The following is a 16016-nucleotide window of genomic DNA, read 5'->3' on the forward strand; positions in this document are numbered from 1 at the left end:
AAGTGACAAAACTGAAGCCCAGAGAGGTTAAGGGAATAGTTCCTGCCCACCAGGAACCTACTTTCTGGGGAGGAGACAGACATGGTAAGTGGCCTGAAGACAGGAAAGCAGGATGGAGTGAGAGATGGCTTTGGGGAGGAGGGAGGGCTTCTCGGGGGAGGTGGCATTGGGACTTAAAGGCAGTATGGTGGAGTGTTCTTGATAAGAGAACAAAAGAAAAGGACTGCAAGTAAGGATGAACTTGGGGTGAGGGAGGGAGGAACAAGGCCAGTGTGGTTGGAAGGGAGGGGTAAAGGGAAGGGTGTTGGGAGCTGAGTCAGATGGTAACACTCACAGGCCAGAGAGTAATAACAATCCTCCATGCCAGGTATGAATCTACCAGCTCACTGTATTTGCCCCACAGCTCAGCAGAGCAGCAGTTGGCAAACTACGGCCTGCAGGCAAATTCTTACACACTGCCTGTTTTGTAAATAAAGTTTTATTGGAGCACAGCCATAAATCAGATTGTCTCTGGCTGTTTTACTGTTATAAGGGCAGAGTTGAGGAGAAACTATGCACAATAAAAAATATTTGCTATCTGACCCTTTATAGAAAAATTTTACTAATTTCTGTTATAGAGACTACAGATGGGACTAGTGAGGCACAGAGAGGTTAAGCCATTTGTTAAGGTCACACAGCTAGCAAGCTGCAGAGCTGGGACTTGAACCCAGGCAGTTGGGAGTTAAGGGTCTCTGCACATAATTTCTGTACTTGTACTGCTTCCCAGACCACATTAGGCCTGTGGGAACGTGTGAGAACTTGTACTCTGGGGAAGATGGGAGCCATGACAGGGTTCTGAACAGAGGAGGGGCGTGATTTGACTTAGGTGCTCAGAGGGTCTCTCTGACTGATGGTTGAGCGTAGACTGAATGGGGGTGCAGGGGGATACAGGTGACTACAGGGAGACCAGATGTCCAGGCGAGAGATGGTGGTGCCCTGAGCCACAGCAAGTTTCTCTCTGTGCCTTCCTTCCCACCTGCTGTGGTCTTGGTTGTGAATTCTCTCCTGCTTCCTTTTTCTCGCCTTCTTGGTTTCCCCTCTACCTCCCAGGTTTCAATTTCCCCACCTCTCTCCCCTGCCCTTCCCAGAGACCCTGACCTGCTCCCTTCCCCAGTGGTGCCCTGTGGGAGGATGGTGTGAGTACGATGTTCCTTTGCCCTTGGGTAGCACTAGGTCTGGGTGAGTGGGCCCTGGGGCTCTCCCAGCCCAGCCCAGCCCAGGTTAGCAATGTGGTTACTCCTCCTGCCCTGGGTCTGGAGCCACAGAGGGCGGGGTTGGGGTGGGGGCAGGAAGAGTTCACTATGTATGCAAGGACACGCCACAGCCAGTCACCAGCCTCATGGAGACACTTTTGAAAGGACACAATGACATGGACTGTGCTCACTGCAGCCCCTGATTTGGCACATGTGCAACACACATTCACACTTACACAGAGGTTCAGGTATGGACAGTTCCACAGCCATGCAAACACATTCACGTCTCAGAGCCACAGTGGACACACAGACTCCTGCAGGACCCCTGGCGGCAGTCATAACCCACACGTGCATCCCAGCTCACACACACAACCCAGCCTTGGAGCTTCACTGGGACCCCATACAAGCAGTCTTCAATAAGGACACAGCAAAACACAATCACACAAATATAATCCCTACACACCAGACACAGATTCAGAGACAATGCCACACATAGACACACACCTCACAGTATCACAGCTCCATCAGGAAATGAAACAGAGACCTGGGCAGGGACCCACCAGCAGTTACACAAACATCCTCCATGGTGTCACGGTCGCAAACAGGCACAGTGCGCATGTACACAACCTGACCCATCAGTCCCACCCAGACACACCACACACGGAGACCTGACACGTCACGATCACACAGACTGCCAGGTGGTTGTGCCCACTCAGTCTGACATTTCATGTGCCCACACAGTCAGGCCTGGGGAGTCCCACACAGCCCTGCAGACGGCAGCTGACCCGTCATAGCCAGACACACTGTCACACCCCGGGTCCCAGACGGAGCAGTCCCATACTCAGACACACCCCCAGGATCGTGGCCCTCACACGCCCAGCCCAGCTCGTGCCTGGGCCTCAGAACAAGTCCTGGCTACAACCTGGGGATTCATGCTCCTAGTCGGTCGCCCGAGCTGAGCCCTGGCCACTCCCTTGTGACACCCCGCCCACCTGCTCGCTGCTGCGGAAGGAAATTTGCGGGCTCAGCACCTTCCCGCCCCATTCGTGCTGCCCCTGCCCTGCCCCCCACACCCACGTCTCTGGGGTGGCCTGGCCCTGTCAGGACAAGGCAGCTCAGGCCCCAGTCAACCGCAGGGGTAGGACCTGGAGTAGGGGGGTGCCTGGCTCCCCTCCCCGGCCTTTGCACGCAGCCGCGGCAGGGAGGGAAGTCCTGGGGGGAGCCTGGGTTCCGGCTGGAGCCCCAGCTTCCCATCCGGCCCCCAAGGGACAGGAAGCAGGGCCGGGGGAGGCCTTCCTGCCCCCTGCCCCAGACAGGCCTGGGACCCGGTCAGCGGGAGAGAGGGTGGGGGGAGAGAAAGCCCCCTGCCCCCTAAATCTCTGGATATCGAGTGTTGGTGTCTCTTCTGTTTCTAATGTGAATTTGAATGTTTGGGACCCCATTGTGTGTGTGTCTAGCATGGGGGTCTCTAACACACCAGCTGTGTGCCTGCAGGCTGTGTTGGGTGTCGATGGGGATTTTCATTGTGCACGTTCGCAGCACGCATTCACCTCCACGTGTTGGTGACTGCTGCATTTCTGCTGTGTGTATCTGCTGTCCAAGTCGGTGTGCACTCTGGGTTCTGTGTCCTGACACGTGACTCGGCAAGTCTGTGTGTACAAGTGGGTCATATACCTGGGGTGTATTGTCTGAATTTTGTCAACATCTTTCTTGTTCTTCTCCAGGTGTGTGTCCATCCTTACTGTGAATTTGACTTGAAATGTGGGCGTCTTGTGTGTGATTATGGGTCTGTGAGGAAGTGTTTTGTGTTTCTTACACAAGCTGTTTTCAGTGTGTGTGCGCGAGTTCCCTGGTGTTTGGAGCATGTGTGTGTACGGGGTGTTTCCAGCATGCTTGCTGTCCTCCTCCTAGTGTGTGTGTATATGTGTCTGTCCATCTCAGGCACTGCTGTTTTCAGCCTCTGTGGGTGTCTTTGAGCAGGTGGTGTCTGTATTTTGTGTCCCCACATGTGGGCTGGTGACCAGTGTGTGAGCAGTTGTGTGGGTTTCTATTTTGCATCGCCTTCAAGGGTGTTTTGAGTTCTCAGCGGGGTGTGTGTGTGTGTTTATGTTCATGGGCATTTTGTGCTGGTGTTTCCAGGGGAGGGGGGTATATCATGCATCCACAGTGAAGCCGCTGACATCCTGGGCAATGTGCCCAGTGGCCTCTGTGCTGAGTGGAAGCTGCATCTGCGATGTGTTCCCTCGCTGGCTGGTGCCACGCTGGCTCGGGGCTGGCTGTGGCAGGCAGGGCAGGGCAGGGGCTGCGGTGGGCACTGGACCTGCGCCCGGCCCTTGGTATAAATATCCTGGCCTGCCGGCGGCGGTGTTTACTCGGCCCCAGCCTGGGGTGGCGGCAGCCGGCAGGTCCTGGGGGCGGGGGTGACCAGGCCACAGCACAGACACTTCCTTCTGGCCAGACAGGCCGCAACCTCGCTGCCCTTTCCCGCCCCCTCTCTGGGTGGGTAGGGGCGATCCCTTATTCTGGGTTCCCGGGGCCACCAGCGAACATCTGACCTGGACGGCCCCTCTGGGCTTCCCAGGGTCTGGGAGCCAGAGAAGAGGGGAGAAACCGAGATGGGGCGAGGGGGGCGGGCCAAGAGACAGCAAGGAGAGGGATAGGAAAAAATGAGGGAGAAGAGGAGCATGAGTGACAGCGGGAGGGGAGGCCCTGACAAAGAAAGGCAGGGGGAAATGGGGTTACGAGACAGTAACGGAAGCTCCAGCCTGGGATGGAGGGAATGACAGGGAGGGAGGGAAAGAAGAGGAGGCAGAGCCCCTGGAAGAACGAGGGGGAAGAGAGAAGGGCCTGAGAGGAGAGACAGTGACAGAGATGCAGAGACAGGATGAAACGATGACAGAGAGGGGGGCGGGGCGGGGGCAAAGGAGAGAGTGGGAGAAAGGCCAGTGCAGCGGAGGAGAGGGGTCATTGTCAGCTCTGGCAGGACGCAGGGAGATGTCAGACGTGGGGGCTGGGGATGGCAGCCAGGGCCAGGACAGAAAGGAGACACGGGGGTGGGGGCCGGATGTGCACGGAGGGGCTCTCTCCAGACCGGGCCCTCCTGCCCTGACTCAGCCTCTCCGCCCACCCCAACCGACCTGGGAGCATGGAGCAGGACACTTGGGCAACTCCAGGTCTCAGCAGCTCAGAGGCCGTGACCCAGGGGATGTCTCTCGGACCGGTCCCACCTCCGTCTCTCAGCTACAGATGCTCCCGTTTCTACCATCTGACTAACCCTAATTCTGACTCAACTGCTGTTGTCTCTCATTTTTAAAAATTATATAACAAACTTACGTACAGCCAAGTGTAAATTTAACGATGAAATGATAGATTGGCGAAAAATATAACTAAGGGCTGATGCCTGTATGATGCATGAGCGCTCCCAAGCTGAGGCCACAAGCACAGGAAGCTCTGAGCCTTGCTGGGCTCCTCTGGAGGGCAGACTATCAGTACTGATTCCACGCTGCACACAGGCTCCACTCAGTGATGGTTCAGTGATTCAAGTACTGACTTCTTCATCAAGGTGGTTTAGTCACGCCCGCATGGAGGATGGTGCCTGGCACATGGGGAGGGCACCCAAAGCGTTAGCTGCTGTCACCCTCAACAGCTAACTCTTCTCCCATCTTCCCACATCTGTGTGTCTGCCTGCTCTGGGGGCCTGAGGCAGAGTGGTCTCTAGGACTTGAGGTTCTAGACGTGCAGCTCCACCTCTGATGACCATGCAGCCCGGAGTGGGCCTCCCTTGACCCATCTATGAAACGGACCTGAGTCCCAAGTTCACAGGGATGTTTGGAGGATTCAGCAGTGTCAGGCATCTCCATCGGGCCTGGCACAGGATAAAACTTCTCAGAAACCGGAACTTTCCTTTTTTAATAGCCTCATTTAATAGCCTGGACATCCCTTGGCCCCTGTCCAGTTCTCACTTTCTGTGTCTGGCTCTAATTCTGGTTGACCCAGAGGGCAGAGCTGAGGCCTGGGGTCAAGAGCCAAGGCCCCAGGCCTTAGGGTCTACCCTCACTCTGGGCCACATGCCCAAGGAGGTGGCTTGGAGGGTCCTTCAGGCTTGGCCATGGAAATATGCCACCACTCTGGCGCAGAGCACTGAGACGTCCCCAGACCCCCACTCCCTGACCCCTGGCCGTACCTTTCCCCAGCAGCCAGCCGTTCTCCATGTGTCTACTGGGGGAGCATAAGCTGGGTGTGGGGGCATGGGAAGGCGGGACGCCTGGGTTCCCACAGGCCGGTGGCTGAGTCACCAGGCGGCCATCTGGCTCCCATTAGCCTGGGGCGGCAGGGGGCTCTGGGGCGGGACCTGTGGCTGGCTGGGGGCAGAGACTAGGGGCCGGCTGTGTGTGTGGGATGACTCAGGACCCATGATAACAGCCTGTGCGTATTTGGGGAGTGTAAACAGGAGAGGGAGAAGGAGGTGGAGGAAGTGAAGGAAGGGAAAATTGTGGCTGGGCAGAGGGGGGCTGTGGAGCTGGAAGGGGAGAGTCCCCACTCCTTGCACGCCTCCCCCACACGTAAGATGGCAGGCCCATGATCCCCAGTGCTGCCCCCTTCCCACCCCTCCCAGGTCTGGGTCCTGAGGGAGAGGTGACAGCTGCAGCCACCCCTGGGGTCTCCCCACTCCCTGCAGTGAGGCCACACTACTCAGCAGTCAGATGACATTGAAACCCAGAAATAAAGCCTGAAAGACAGACAGAGAGAGGCCGAGAGACGGAAAAAACCAGCAGGAAGAACCACAGGCCCCTAAGGCTGAAGGAGAGAAGGGAACGTTAACAGAAGCAAGAACTAGAAACAAAGAACAGACAGGTGGAGGATGACAGAGGCAGGGACCAGGAGGAGAGACAGGGAGCTGCTCTGGGGCCAGGGGTTAGCACTGACAGCTCAAAACGGACCCTGAATTGGGCACTGGTGTCAACCTGGCTGGCTCTAGCTACGAAGGGCCTTACGGGCCTTGATTAAGGGGAAGACATTCACTTTGGGCCCTGTCATGGGGACAGAGGCCAAGGCACGACAGAAGGGGAGAAACAGAAAGGCACAGAGGAAAAAGTGAGGTGGAGAGAGGGAGAGGGAAACAGAAAGAAGACAGAAAGGCAGGGAAAAAAAGAGAGAGAAGCCCAGAGGGATAGCAAGAGAGGGAGGCAGGGTTGGGAAGGACAGTCTAAGATGGCACCAGACCCCGTGAGGCTGGTGGTGTGGGTGGCTACACTGGGATCCCTGCAAAAAGTCACTGAGCCAGCATGTGATCAGCTGCTTTGTTTGGGTGGGGGCAGGGCAGGGGCAGGGCCGTCAGTCCCCGTCCAGCTCTGGGCTAGGTGCGTCCTCAGGCTCCTCTTCGTCGAAGTACCTCTCCTCCTCATCCCGGGCCACGATGTCCAGGTTGTCGAAATCGGGATTGTCGTCCACGGTGCTGCAGGGGGAGGGGGCTGTCAGGGGCGGGCTCAGCCTGGGGGCTCCAGCCCCCTCCTCCCTGCTCCTCACCCTTTGGAAGAGCTGGGGACATGGCTGGGGCCCCCTATGGGCCCTATGCTGGCAGCTGTAAGTCCCAACTAACCCTGGGAAGGGGCTGTTGGGTCTCTTCAGAGCTTCAAACAAAAGGCAACATTTTCCAAATCAGAGATTTTACATAAAAACTTGTTTTCTCCGGAAAAGCTGGAAGATGCAATGTAACATGCAGGCCCACGTTCCCAAGGCAGTGGTTCTCAAGCCGGAAGACTGCCCCCCAGGGGACATTTGGTGATAACTGGAGACATCTGGTTGTCACAACTGGAGGGCGGCTACGGCACCCAGCGGGTGGAGGCCAGGGGCACTGCTCAGCCTCCCGCTGCTACAGTGTCACTGCCACCCAAGACCCCTGGCCGAGGCCCAGAAGCCCTGCCCTACGGCGACAAGGGATCCTGAACAGGAGCGAGCTCCGCTCCCCAGCCTCCCCGGCCCCGTCCTGTCATGCTCACTTCTGTGCAGGGGCCCTTTGCAGGCTGCCTGCCCCTCTGACGAGACCTCCTACTGCTCAGCCCTCCTGCCAGCATCGCTCTTCCCCAGGTATTTAAGTTGCTTACCCCTCACTTCCTGCAGGTTGGAGTCTCGCCTGGCTACCCCGCTCCGCTCACCCTTCCACTATTTCGTTTTCCTTCACGGTCCCCCACCACTAGATGGCAGACGCTCCCTTGTCTTCCTCACCACAGTGGGACCCCCTTCAGGGCAGGGAACCCCCTCGTGGGTTTTGTTCCCTGCTTCATTCCCAGAGCTTGGACACAGATGAGGGACCCTTCGGCCCTGCTGCCCAGCAGCGCCCTCTGGAGAGGGGACTTCAGTCCGCACCATTCCCCATTCCACAAGCCAGGCCTGATTTCCTCGTGGGCTGTAGATGGCAGTGGTGCCCTTGAGGGCTTCCCGATGGCCCAGGCACTCTGCTCACTGCTCTGTGGGCACTCAGGCTGAGGGGCTCGCCCCAGCTGGAAGTGGATCAGCCAGACTTGACTCCAATGCCAGAGGATTCCAGATTGGGCCAGCCATGCTGTCACGGGGCAGTAGCAGTTACGATCCCCACTCTGCTGATGTGCTCCAAGCGTCTGCTTGTTCACGCGGCATCAGGGCTGGGTTTGAAACCCGGGCCCTCTGCTGCCACACTGGTGTTCAGGACCACAAGGCAAGACTGCCTCAGTTGACAAAACCATTTACTTTGACTTTGACACTTTACTCTCGTGTCCTTCTCCCTAATGGCAAAATCTTTTTCAAAGCAGGTGGCCCATGTGTGTCGTCCCTGGGGTTATGCTGGAGAAATTAGCCACCAGCACTGCAGGGGCACCCAGAAGCCCCTCCCCACCATGCATTAGCCCTGCCCAGGGATTACTTCCTGTAGCATGAGGAGGTCTGGATCCTGGGGGATATTTGAGAGGCCTTGGGGTAGTGGCATCCTGCCAGGCCACCCCCACTTGCTCCAGTAGAAATGTTTCAATGTTTTAACAATATTAAGCTGTCAGCCCTGCTCATTTCTTCCTTACAGATGAGGGGACTGAGGCTCTGAAATGGACAAAGCTAGTCCAAGGTCACACACTGATCTTGGGTTGATCTGAAAACCCAAGGCCCATGACCCGGAACTGTTCTGGGGCTTTCTAGCACTGTGAAGGGAGGCCCTCCATGGAGGTACCTGGCATGCAGCTAAGGGCTAGGGTGTGCTGGGCTGGGGGAGCAGGAGGGGGGGGCATGGGAGCACCTGTAGTCAAAATCCCCGTCCTTGCCATCCAGGAAGCGTTGGTGCATCCGGCTGGTGAACTCTTCCCGCAGGATCAGCCTCTCTTCAGAGTCGGGAACCCAGGCCTCCGAGTCTTTGCCAGGGCTCTGATCTGTAAGGGGTGACACCCACAGTGGGTGGGGGGTGAGGGGTACCCTCAGGCAGGCGCTGAGCACAGTCCACAGACAGCTGCTTCTTTTGTGCTGGATGGCAGTGGGAACATAGCAATGACCAAGATGGCCCTGGTCCCTGTCCTCCCGGACCACACGTCACACCAAACATGTGACAATACTGTGCTCTGGGTGCTGCAGAATTGAGCCAGGACCGGACATCTGAAGGGTGGTGAAGAGAAGGCCTTCCTGGCAGAGGGAACGGCACGAGCAAAGGCCTGGAGGCGAGGACTGCTTGGTGCCTTTGAGGGGCGTGGGAAGGGCCACGGATGCTGGAGAGGCTGGGAAGGGCCAGGGTACACGGGGCACTTGGGCCAAGCAGGGCACAGACTCAATGTCTGCTCTTACAGGTGGGGCCCAGCCTGGTGCCATGCAATGGGGAGAAACGCAGGCCCAGGGCTGGGGTGTCTAGACACTGAGGCCTCCCTGCTGCCAGCCCTCACCTTCCTCGTCACTGTCTTCCTCCTCTTCCTCCTCCTCCAGGCAGGCCTCCTCCTCCTCCTGCTGCTGGAGCAGCCGCTGCTGCAGCTCCCGCTCCTGGTAGGACTGGAGCAGCAGGTCGGAGAGCGAGCAGGCGGGCGTGCCGGGGGAGCCGGGCTTGGGTGGTTGGTGGGCTGGAGTGCGGGCGCTGAGCTCCTCCTGTGTTAGGTACTGCCCGATGTACTGCTCGTACAGCAGCGGGGCCCGGAATCGCATCTGCTCGTCGCTGAAGTACTCGCCCCCTGCACAGAGGAGACAGGGTGGGCATGGGGTCAGGGGCCTGTGGGGGAGGCCAGAGGCTGCGTGTAGGGTGAGTGTGTCTGAACAGATGTGTCCGTGTGTGTGTGATCATGCTCATAGGAAGACACGGATGCACGTGTGTGTGCGTGCAGACACATTCAAACATGCAGGAAACGATGAACAGATGCCTGAGGTTGTGTGGCCACCAGTACTCACACATGCATCTGAGTATGTGTGTGAGACCAGGCCTGGATCTGCACGTGTGCTCATGTGTCTAAGCATGTTTGTGCACAGTCAGGCCCATGTACATCCTGGCCGTGAGGCATTGGTGGCCTGGGGCCCGTAGACAACTGTGCCTGGGCAGGGTTCACAAGCTCCTGTGTATTGGCGTGTGTGCTTGGCCACACAGGGACACACTATCCCATGTGTCAGCACACGGCCACGCGTACCTGTGTGTCTGGAGTTGCAGGGTGTTGCAGGCAGGTGTACTGCGCAGTCTGGGGGCTGTGTGTGCCTGTTTGCTGAGCCCCATCCCGCTGTTGGTACACACCCCGAGAGCCCTGCACTGCTGGCAAGTGCGTGGACATCTGCGTGGAGCTGGCATGTGTGTGCTCGGGATCACATAAGGCAGGGCCTCTGCCCAGACACGGTACTTCCAGTGGTCTTCCAGACCCCAGATCTCACCTTTCCCTAGTGTTCCTCCCTACAGCCACCCCTCGGGTGGGCCTGGCTCCCTAAACCCCCAAATCGGGGTCCCTGGCATCTCTTCTGGCTGCCTGTTCCTTCTGCACAGGCTCTGTCCCTCAGATGACAGTTAAACTGGCCCCGGCCCCTCCCACCGGTTAGTGCTACTACCACCTTCAGAATATGGGCTGGAATGTGCCCGGAAGCCTGGCCTCTGGAGCCCCAGCCTGTGACAGTCCATCTTGCCCTCCATCTTGCCCTCTCTCTTACCCCCAACTCTGTTTCTGGTGTTTCCCACCAGATTTCTCTCTGGCTGTCAGCCCTTCTCTGTGGGTCTCAGTTTCTCCCTCTGCTCCCATTTCTCTGTCTCTCCTGCTTTCTCAGTTTGTCATCCAACCCCACTCATTCATCCTCCCTCCTGCCTTCATTTTGCTCCTGTCATTGTGTCCCACTCTTTCCGTTTCCCTCTCTCTAAGCCTGTGCCTTCTCCCTAACTAGAAACTTAACTCACTCTCTGCTTCATTTGCTCTCATCTTTTAACTTTAGTTCTAAGTGTCTTTGGTCATAAAGACACTTGTCATTATGTCACACTCAAGAAAGCATTGATGTTTTCCTTCATGCTTTTCCCATGTGTCTTGTTCAAGAGGGCCTCTGCGTCCCCAGGGTCATCAACACAGTGCCCTAGGTTTCGGGCAATGCCTGTGTCTTGTGTGAAGGAGGGACCTAGTTTTCCCAAGGGATAACCAGTTATCACAGTGCTGGGTACCAGGTCCTCAGCCCATCGATCTGAAATGGCATTTCTATCATCTCCTAAGTTCTGACCTTCCCGTTGCCTTTCCCATTCTATACCTTTCTTGCCCTGTCACTTCACACTTCTGTCTCAGCACTTATCTTCCAGGATCTCTGTTTATGCTCTTGAATCCTTGTTTCCCACCTCCCCTGCCTCATTCCCTGCCACCACCCCTCGCCCCCAGCCCATCGCTCCGCACCTTGGATGAGCTCACGCAGAGCAGCGTAGCGCCGGTTACGCAGGCGTGTGTGCAGGGTGCGGGGCCGGGCAGCGCCCTGCCGGGCCACCTCAGCACAGTAGAAGTCTGCACGGTGGTCACCGCGCAAGTGGCCAAAGCAGGCCAGGTGCTCCTCACGGAGGCTGGTGCGAAAGCGCTCCAGGAACACCAGCGGCTTCTCATGGTACAGCAGGCCCAGGATGGCCACCTTCTCCTGCTCGGTCAGGTCGGGCTCACCCTGCTGCTGGCTGCACACTGGCAGGCGACTGGCAGCCACAGCCCGCAGCATAGCGCTCACGGCCTCGGTCTCCTTGGCCCCAGGAGGGTCATTGTTCAGGGCCTGTGGCACTCTCTCTGCTGCTTCCACCTTGCCCAGGGGTCTGGTTGGGACCGGCGTCCAGTTCAGCTCTCCCCAGTGCCCAGGACTGGGCTCTGTGCAGTGGGGAGAAGGCAGATTTGTTAATCCAGAGATGGGAGTGGGGAAGAGGGAGTGGGTGGAGGGGACTGGGTGTTCAATTCCTCACTAACTTCATATTTATTGTACACCTATATTCTGGGCACTATGCGAGGCCCTAGAGATAACACAGTAAGCAAGAAGCTGACATTTTAGTGGGGACACAGACAATTAAAACCATAATTACTGAAAATAAGGTGTGTTAGGAAACATACAGTGTGTTAGGTAGTTCGAAGAGCTATGCAGAAAAGTAAAGAGGGAAGGAGGAGGGGATAGGGGGAAGGTCTGCAATTTTAAGACAGAGAAGGCCTTGCCAAAAAAGTGACATTTCAGTAGAGACCTGATGGGATGAGGGACTGAGCCATGAGATTTCTGGGGAAAGAGTTCCAGGTAGAGAGAACAGCCAATACAAAGGTCCTGACGCAAGAGTGTACTTGGTTCTTTACCACCTCATGTATTGATTCCCTCAATTTGGTGTGTTTACTTGGTTCTTTACCACCTCGTTTATTGATTCCCTCAATTTTCTACCTTTTCATTTGTTCACTAAATCATGATTACATTCACTCACTCATTCATTCTCTCCTACTCATTTACAATTCATCCAACCACTCTTCAACAAGTCTAAATCTGAGCCTGACAATGCTGAGAAACCACGGGAGGAATCCAAGCCAGCTCCCCCTCTCAGGGAGCACCCAGCTGATGGGGTCAACAGGCAAGATCAAAGAAAATGCAGGCGCTGGAAACAGGAAAGCTGAGCGCTAGACAAACCTTGGTGGGAGGGGCTTCTCAAAAGCGGTGGGAACTGGAGCCAAGCTGCAGCAAACAAGACAGAAAGTATAGACAACTCCTTTAGGTAGCTTGGCTGGGATGGGGAAGAGCAAGGGGGTGATGGTTACAGGTGCATGGCTTTCAGGGGAGCGGTTTCATCACTGGCGAGAGAAGACTGAGATGCGCAGGGGCTGTGGAGGAGGGGATAAGAGGGGTGGTGGTTAGAAAGATGCTCAGGAGGCCATGTAGACAGGCCATGGGGCTGAAGGCTGGGAGGTAAGGAGGACAGGGCAGCCAATTAAGATCCAGGGCTCTGACCAGGGGACAGGTCAAACTGAGACAGAGACATGGATGAGGGGCAGGTTTGGGGGAAGATGCTGAGGTCAGTTCGGAGCATGGAAGGTATGATGTGCCCAGGGGACACCCAAGGGGAGGCATATAAGAAACCACTGGTACGTGGGACTAGAGATTTCTCAGGAAAGAAGTGCAAGGCTGGGGACAGAGTTGTGGGGGTCATCACAGCCAAGACAACAACTAAAGTTGAAGGACATGAGAGGTTATAGGGAGGGCAGGGGCGTGTGTGTGAAGAGAAGAGGGATGAGAAGAGAAGAGGGGCTAGGAAAGAGCCCTAACTGGAAGGGGAGAAGATATGCCTATGAAAGGGTAAAAAAAGGCCCCTCAAAAGATAGGCACGCCTTATTTCCTGGAACCTATGAGTGTCATCTTATATAGCCAACAACAACAAAAGAGTCTTTGTAAATGGGATTAAGTTCAGGATCTTGAGACAGGGAGATTATCTTGCATTATCCGGGTGGGTCCTAAATACCACCACAGTGTCCTAGAAAAGAGAGCCCAAGATTTGACACACACAGAAGAGATGACAATGTGAAGATGGACGGAAGCAGAGATCGGAGTGATGTGGCCACAATCCAAGGAATGCCAGGAGCCTCCTGAGGTGGAAGAGGCAAGGACTGGGTTTTTTCCTAGAGCCTCTGAGGGGAGCCCTCCACAGTCCTGCTGACACCTAGATTTCAGCCTTCTGGCCTCAAGAACGTGAGAATAAATTTCTGTTGTTTTAAGCCACCCAGTTTGTGGTAATTTGCTACAGCAGTCCTAGGAAATGAACAGAGAGGATAAGCAGGAGGAGCCTGAGACTAAGGAAATCAGAAAGGGGTGTTACAGAAACCAAGGGAAAACCTTCAAGGACAGAGGGCTCCACAGCATTGAATCTTCCATGTCGTTTAGTAAGAAAAAAGGTGGTGTGACTCCGTTTAACTACACCGGGAGGTCATTTCTAGGAGACCCTAATCAGAGCGGTTTCTGAAGGTAAAAGTCCGACTACAATGGGTGGGAGGTGAGAAAATGGAGACATGTATGAATGACTCTTTGGAGAAAACAGATGGTTTCTGGAAGGCAGCACGAGATCAAGGAATACATTTTTTTAGGTTAAAATATTTTTATTATGGAAAATTTCAAACATGCACAAAAGTAGAGAGTACAATCCCCCCTCCCCAATATATCCATCCAGCTTCAACAATGACCAATTCTCCCAACCACACCTCACCCTACATGAGATGACTCTGAAGCAGTGGGATGGAATTTTAGGATGAGCAAAACAAAAGCATTTAAGACACTGATGGGAAGGCAGCAGTATGCAGAGAGATTGAAAATGCAAAGGAAAGAAACGGGGGAGCACAGAAATGGATTAAGGATCCTGAGGAAGCAGATGGGACTGTGAATTTTGGGCAAAGGGGAGTCAGTTTGACAAACAGAAGGTAACTCGAGAAGCGGAGTTGGCTGGGACAATGGGAGAGTTAGCCTAGGGCAGGGGCGACGTTTATGTTAACCTTCTCAGGTTGGCCTGGTAAGGAACTGGGTTAGCCTGGGACACGGAAAAGGCTGGCCTGGAACTTGGAAGAGGTTAATTTAGGGGGAAGGGATGGGGTGAAGGAGGTTAACCTGGACAAAGTGGTGAAGGGGACAGGCAAGGCCGAGCACAGGTGTCCTCCTTTAAAGAGTTCTCCTGCGCGCTCACGGGGAATCATTTCCCAGTGACACCGCAGTCCCACCCTCCCACCACCTCCGCGTGGCCAGGACCTCACCTTCATTGGGTTCCCTCACAGCCGCCGCGGTCGCCACGGACTCCATCCAGATTTTCTACGACTTGTTAACTGTCGCGGCAGGACCCGCACACTGAACCTGGCCACCGGCTTCTCAGCAGCCACTTCCGGCTGAGCACATTCTCAGTGCTCCGCCCGGTGCTCCACCGCGCCCAGAACCGAAGTTCCTGGCCGAAGGCGGACCGCCCTATGCGCATGCGTGCCTCCTCAGGTCCCGCCCTCCGGAGCCAGGAAGGAAAAGGGGGCCAGGGTCAGAGAGGCCCTTCCGTCCCCCGCCCATCTGAACTGCTACGAATTTGGACTATCAGGAGGGATCTGAACCATTGTTCAACTTGTTCACTGCTGTGACTCCAGAGCCCAGCATGATTGATTTTAGGATGGATGGTTGAATGAGGCACCCTCCAGGGACTCGGTTTGTGCTCTAGTTTAGACCCCAGTCTATCCCCTTATTTCTTCACCCCTTCAAAGAATATTTACTAAGCCTTGCCTCTTGCTTCTGTCATCACACCCAGTCCCTGGCTCATGAGATGGGTGGTGAGGACCTGGAGAATCTGCAGATGTGGAGGGAGAAAACCGTGGCCCTGCTTTGCCCCAAGGTGATGGGTAGGGACTCGGGTGTTACCAAGAGTAGACATGACATGTCATCAGTGACCACCCTGAGTGCCCAGAGCTCTGATGGACCGAGGGGGCTAAAGGAGCTGCCGCTCCAGCCCAGAGGGTCAGAGAAGGCTTCTTTTGGGAGGAGGGGATGCCCAATTCATCCTAAAGTATGAATTAGGATTAAGGGTCGCGGGCACAGGGAGGTGTGAGGCAAAGTCCCAGAGGGGAGGGCAGGCATAGATAGTTCTGATTGCTGCAAGGACTCAGTGTATGGCCAGGGAGTAGAAAGAATTTTAACTTGAAGGTCATAATTGGGCTGTAGAGGATTTGAGAACCTCATAAATCTTTGCAAATTTCATGTATATGTGGATTTGGTTCATGGCATTTATAGATTCTACAAGGGACTTAATGACTCCCTCGGAACAAACAACTGATCTTAAGTTCAAAGGAGGAGCACCAGGGGCTGGCCCGGTGGCACAGGCAGTTGGAGCTCTGTGCTCCTAACTCCGAAGGCTGCCAGTTCGATTCCCACATGGGCCAGTGGGCTCTCAACCACAAGGTTGCCGGTTTGACTCTTCGACTCCCCCCAAGGGATGGTGGGCTCTGCCCCTGCAACTAAGATTGAACACAATACCTTGAGCTGAGCTGCCCCTAAGCTCCCAGATGGCTCAGATGTTTGGAGCGCGTCCTCAACCACAAGGTTGCCAGTTCAACTCCCGCAAGGGGTGGTGGGCTGTGCCCTCTGCAACTAACAACAGCAACTGGACCTGGAGCTGAGCTGTGCCCTCCACAACTAAGACTGAAAGGACAACTTGACGGAAAAAAGTCCTGGAAGTACACACTTCCCCAATAAAGTCCTGTTCCCCTTCCCCAATAAAATCTTTAAAAAAAAAAAAAAAAAAGCAGCAAAAGATGAAGCCAGTTAAATCATCAGGGGCCTGGCATGTGGCTGCCCCCATAGGCTGTGTCAAGTAGTCTGAAC

At 55.4% G+C, this 16016-nt stretch overlaps 1 protein-coding gene across 1 annotated transcript; it reads right to left on the bottom strand.

The window, feature by feature from the left end:
- Nucleotides 1–6518: 6518 nt before the first annotated feature.
- Nucleotides 6519–14614, bottom strand: CCDC97 (coiled-coil domain containing 97). Its single transcript, XM_019751369.2, has 5 exons — nucleotides 14417–14614; nucleotides 11075–11524; nucleotides 9125–9403; nucleotides 8494–8623; nucleotides 6519–6687 (listed from the first exon to the last, which is right to left on the bottom strand). Exons 1-5 carry the CDS (start codon nucleotides 14460–14462, stop codon nucleotides 6567–6569), a joined length of 1026 nt encoding a protein of 341 aa, XP_019606928.1. The 5' UTR covers nucleotides 14463–14614; the 3' UTR covers nucleotides 6519–6566.
- Nucleotides 14615–16016: the final 1402 nt, after the last annotated feature.

This window comes from Rhinolophus sinicus, linkage group LG11, assembly GCF_036562045.2.
Source record: "Rhinolophus sinicus isolate RSC01 linkage group LG11, ASM3656204v1, whole genome shotgun sequence".
In the NCBI taxonomy this organism is placed as follows: Eukaryota; Metazoa; Chordata; class Mammalia; order Chiroptera; family Rhinolophidae; genus Rhinolophus; species Rhinolophus sinicus.

What these genes read in the sequence shown, in the direction of transcription:
- CCDC97 (XM_019751369.2), bottom strand. Translation starts at nt 14,462, where the DNA reads ATGGAGTCCGTGGCGACCGCGGCGGCTGTGAGGGAACCCAATGAAG. An exon ending in TCTGCGTGAGCTCATCCAAG is followed by an intron (nt 9,404 to 11,074) that starts GTGCGGAGCGAT and finishes TCCTCTGTGCAG; the next exon opens with GGGGCGAGTACTTCAGCGAC. An exon ending in GACGGGGATTTTGACTACAG is followed by an intron (nt 6,688 to 8,493) that starts GTGCTCCCATGC and finishes CTCCCCCTGCAG; the next exon opens with CACCGTGGACGACAATCCCG.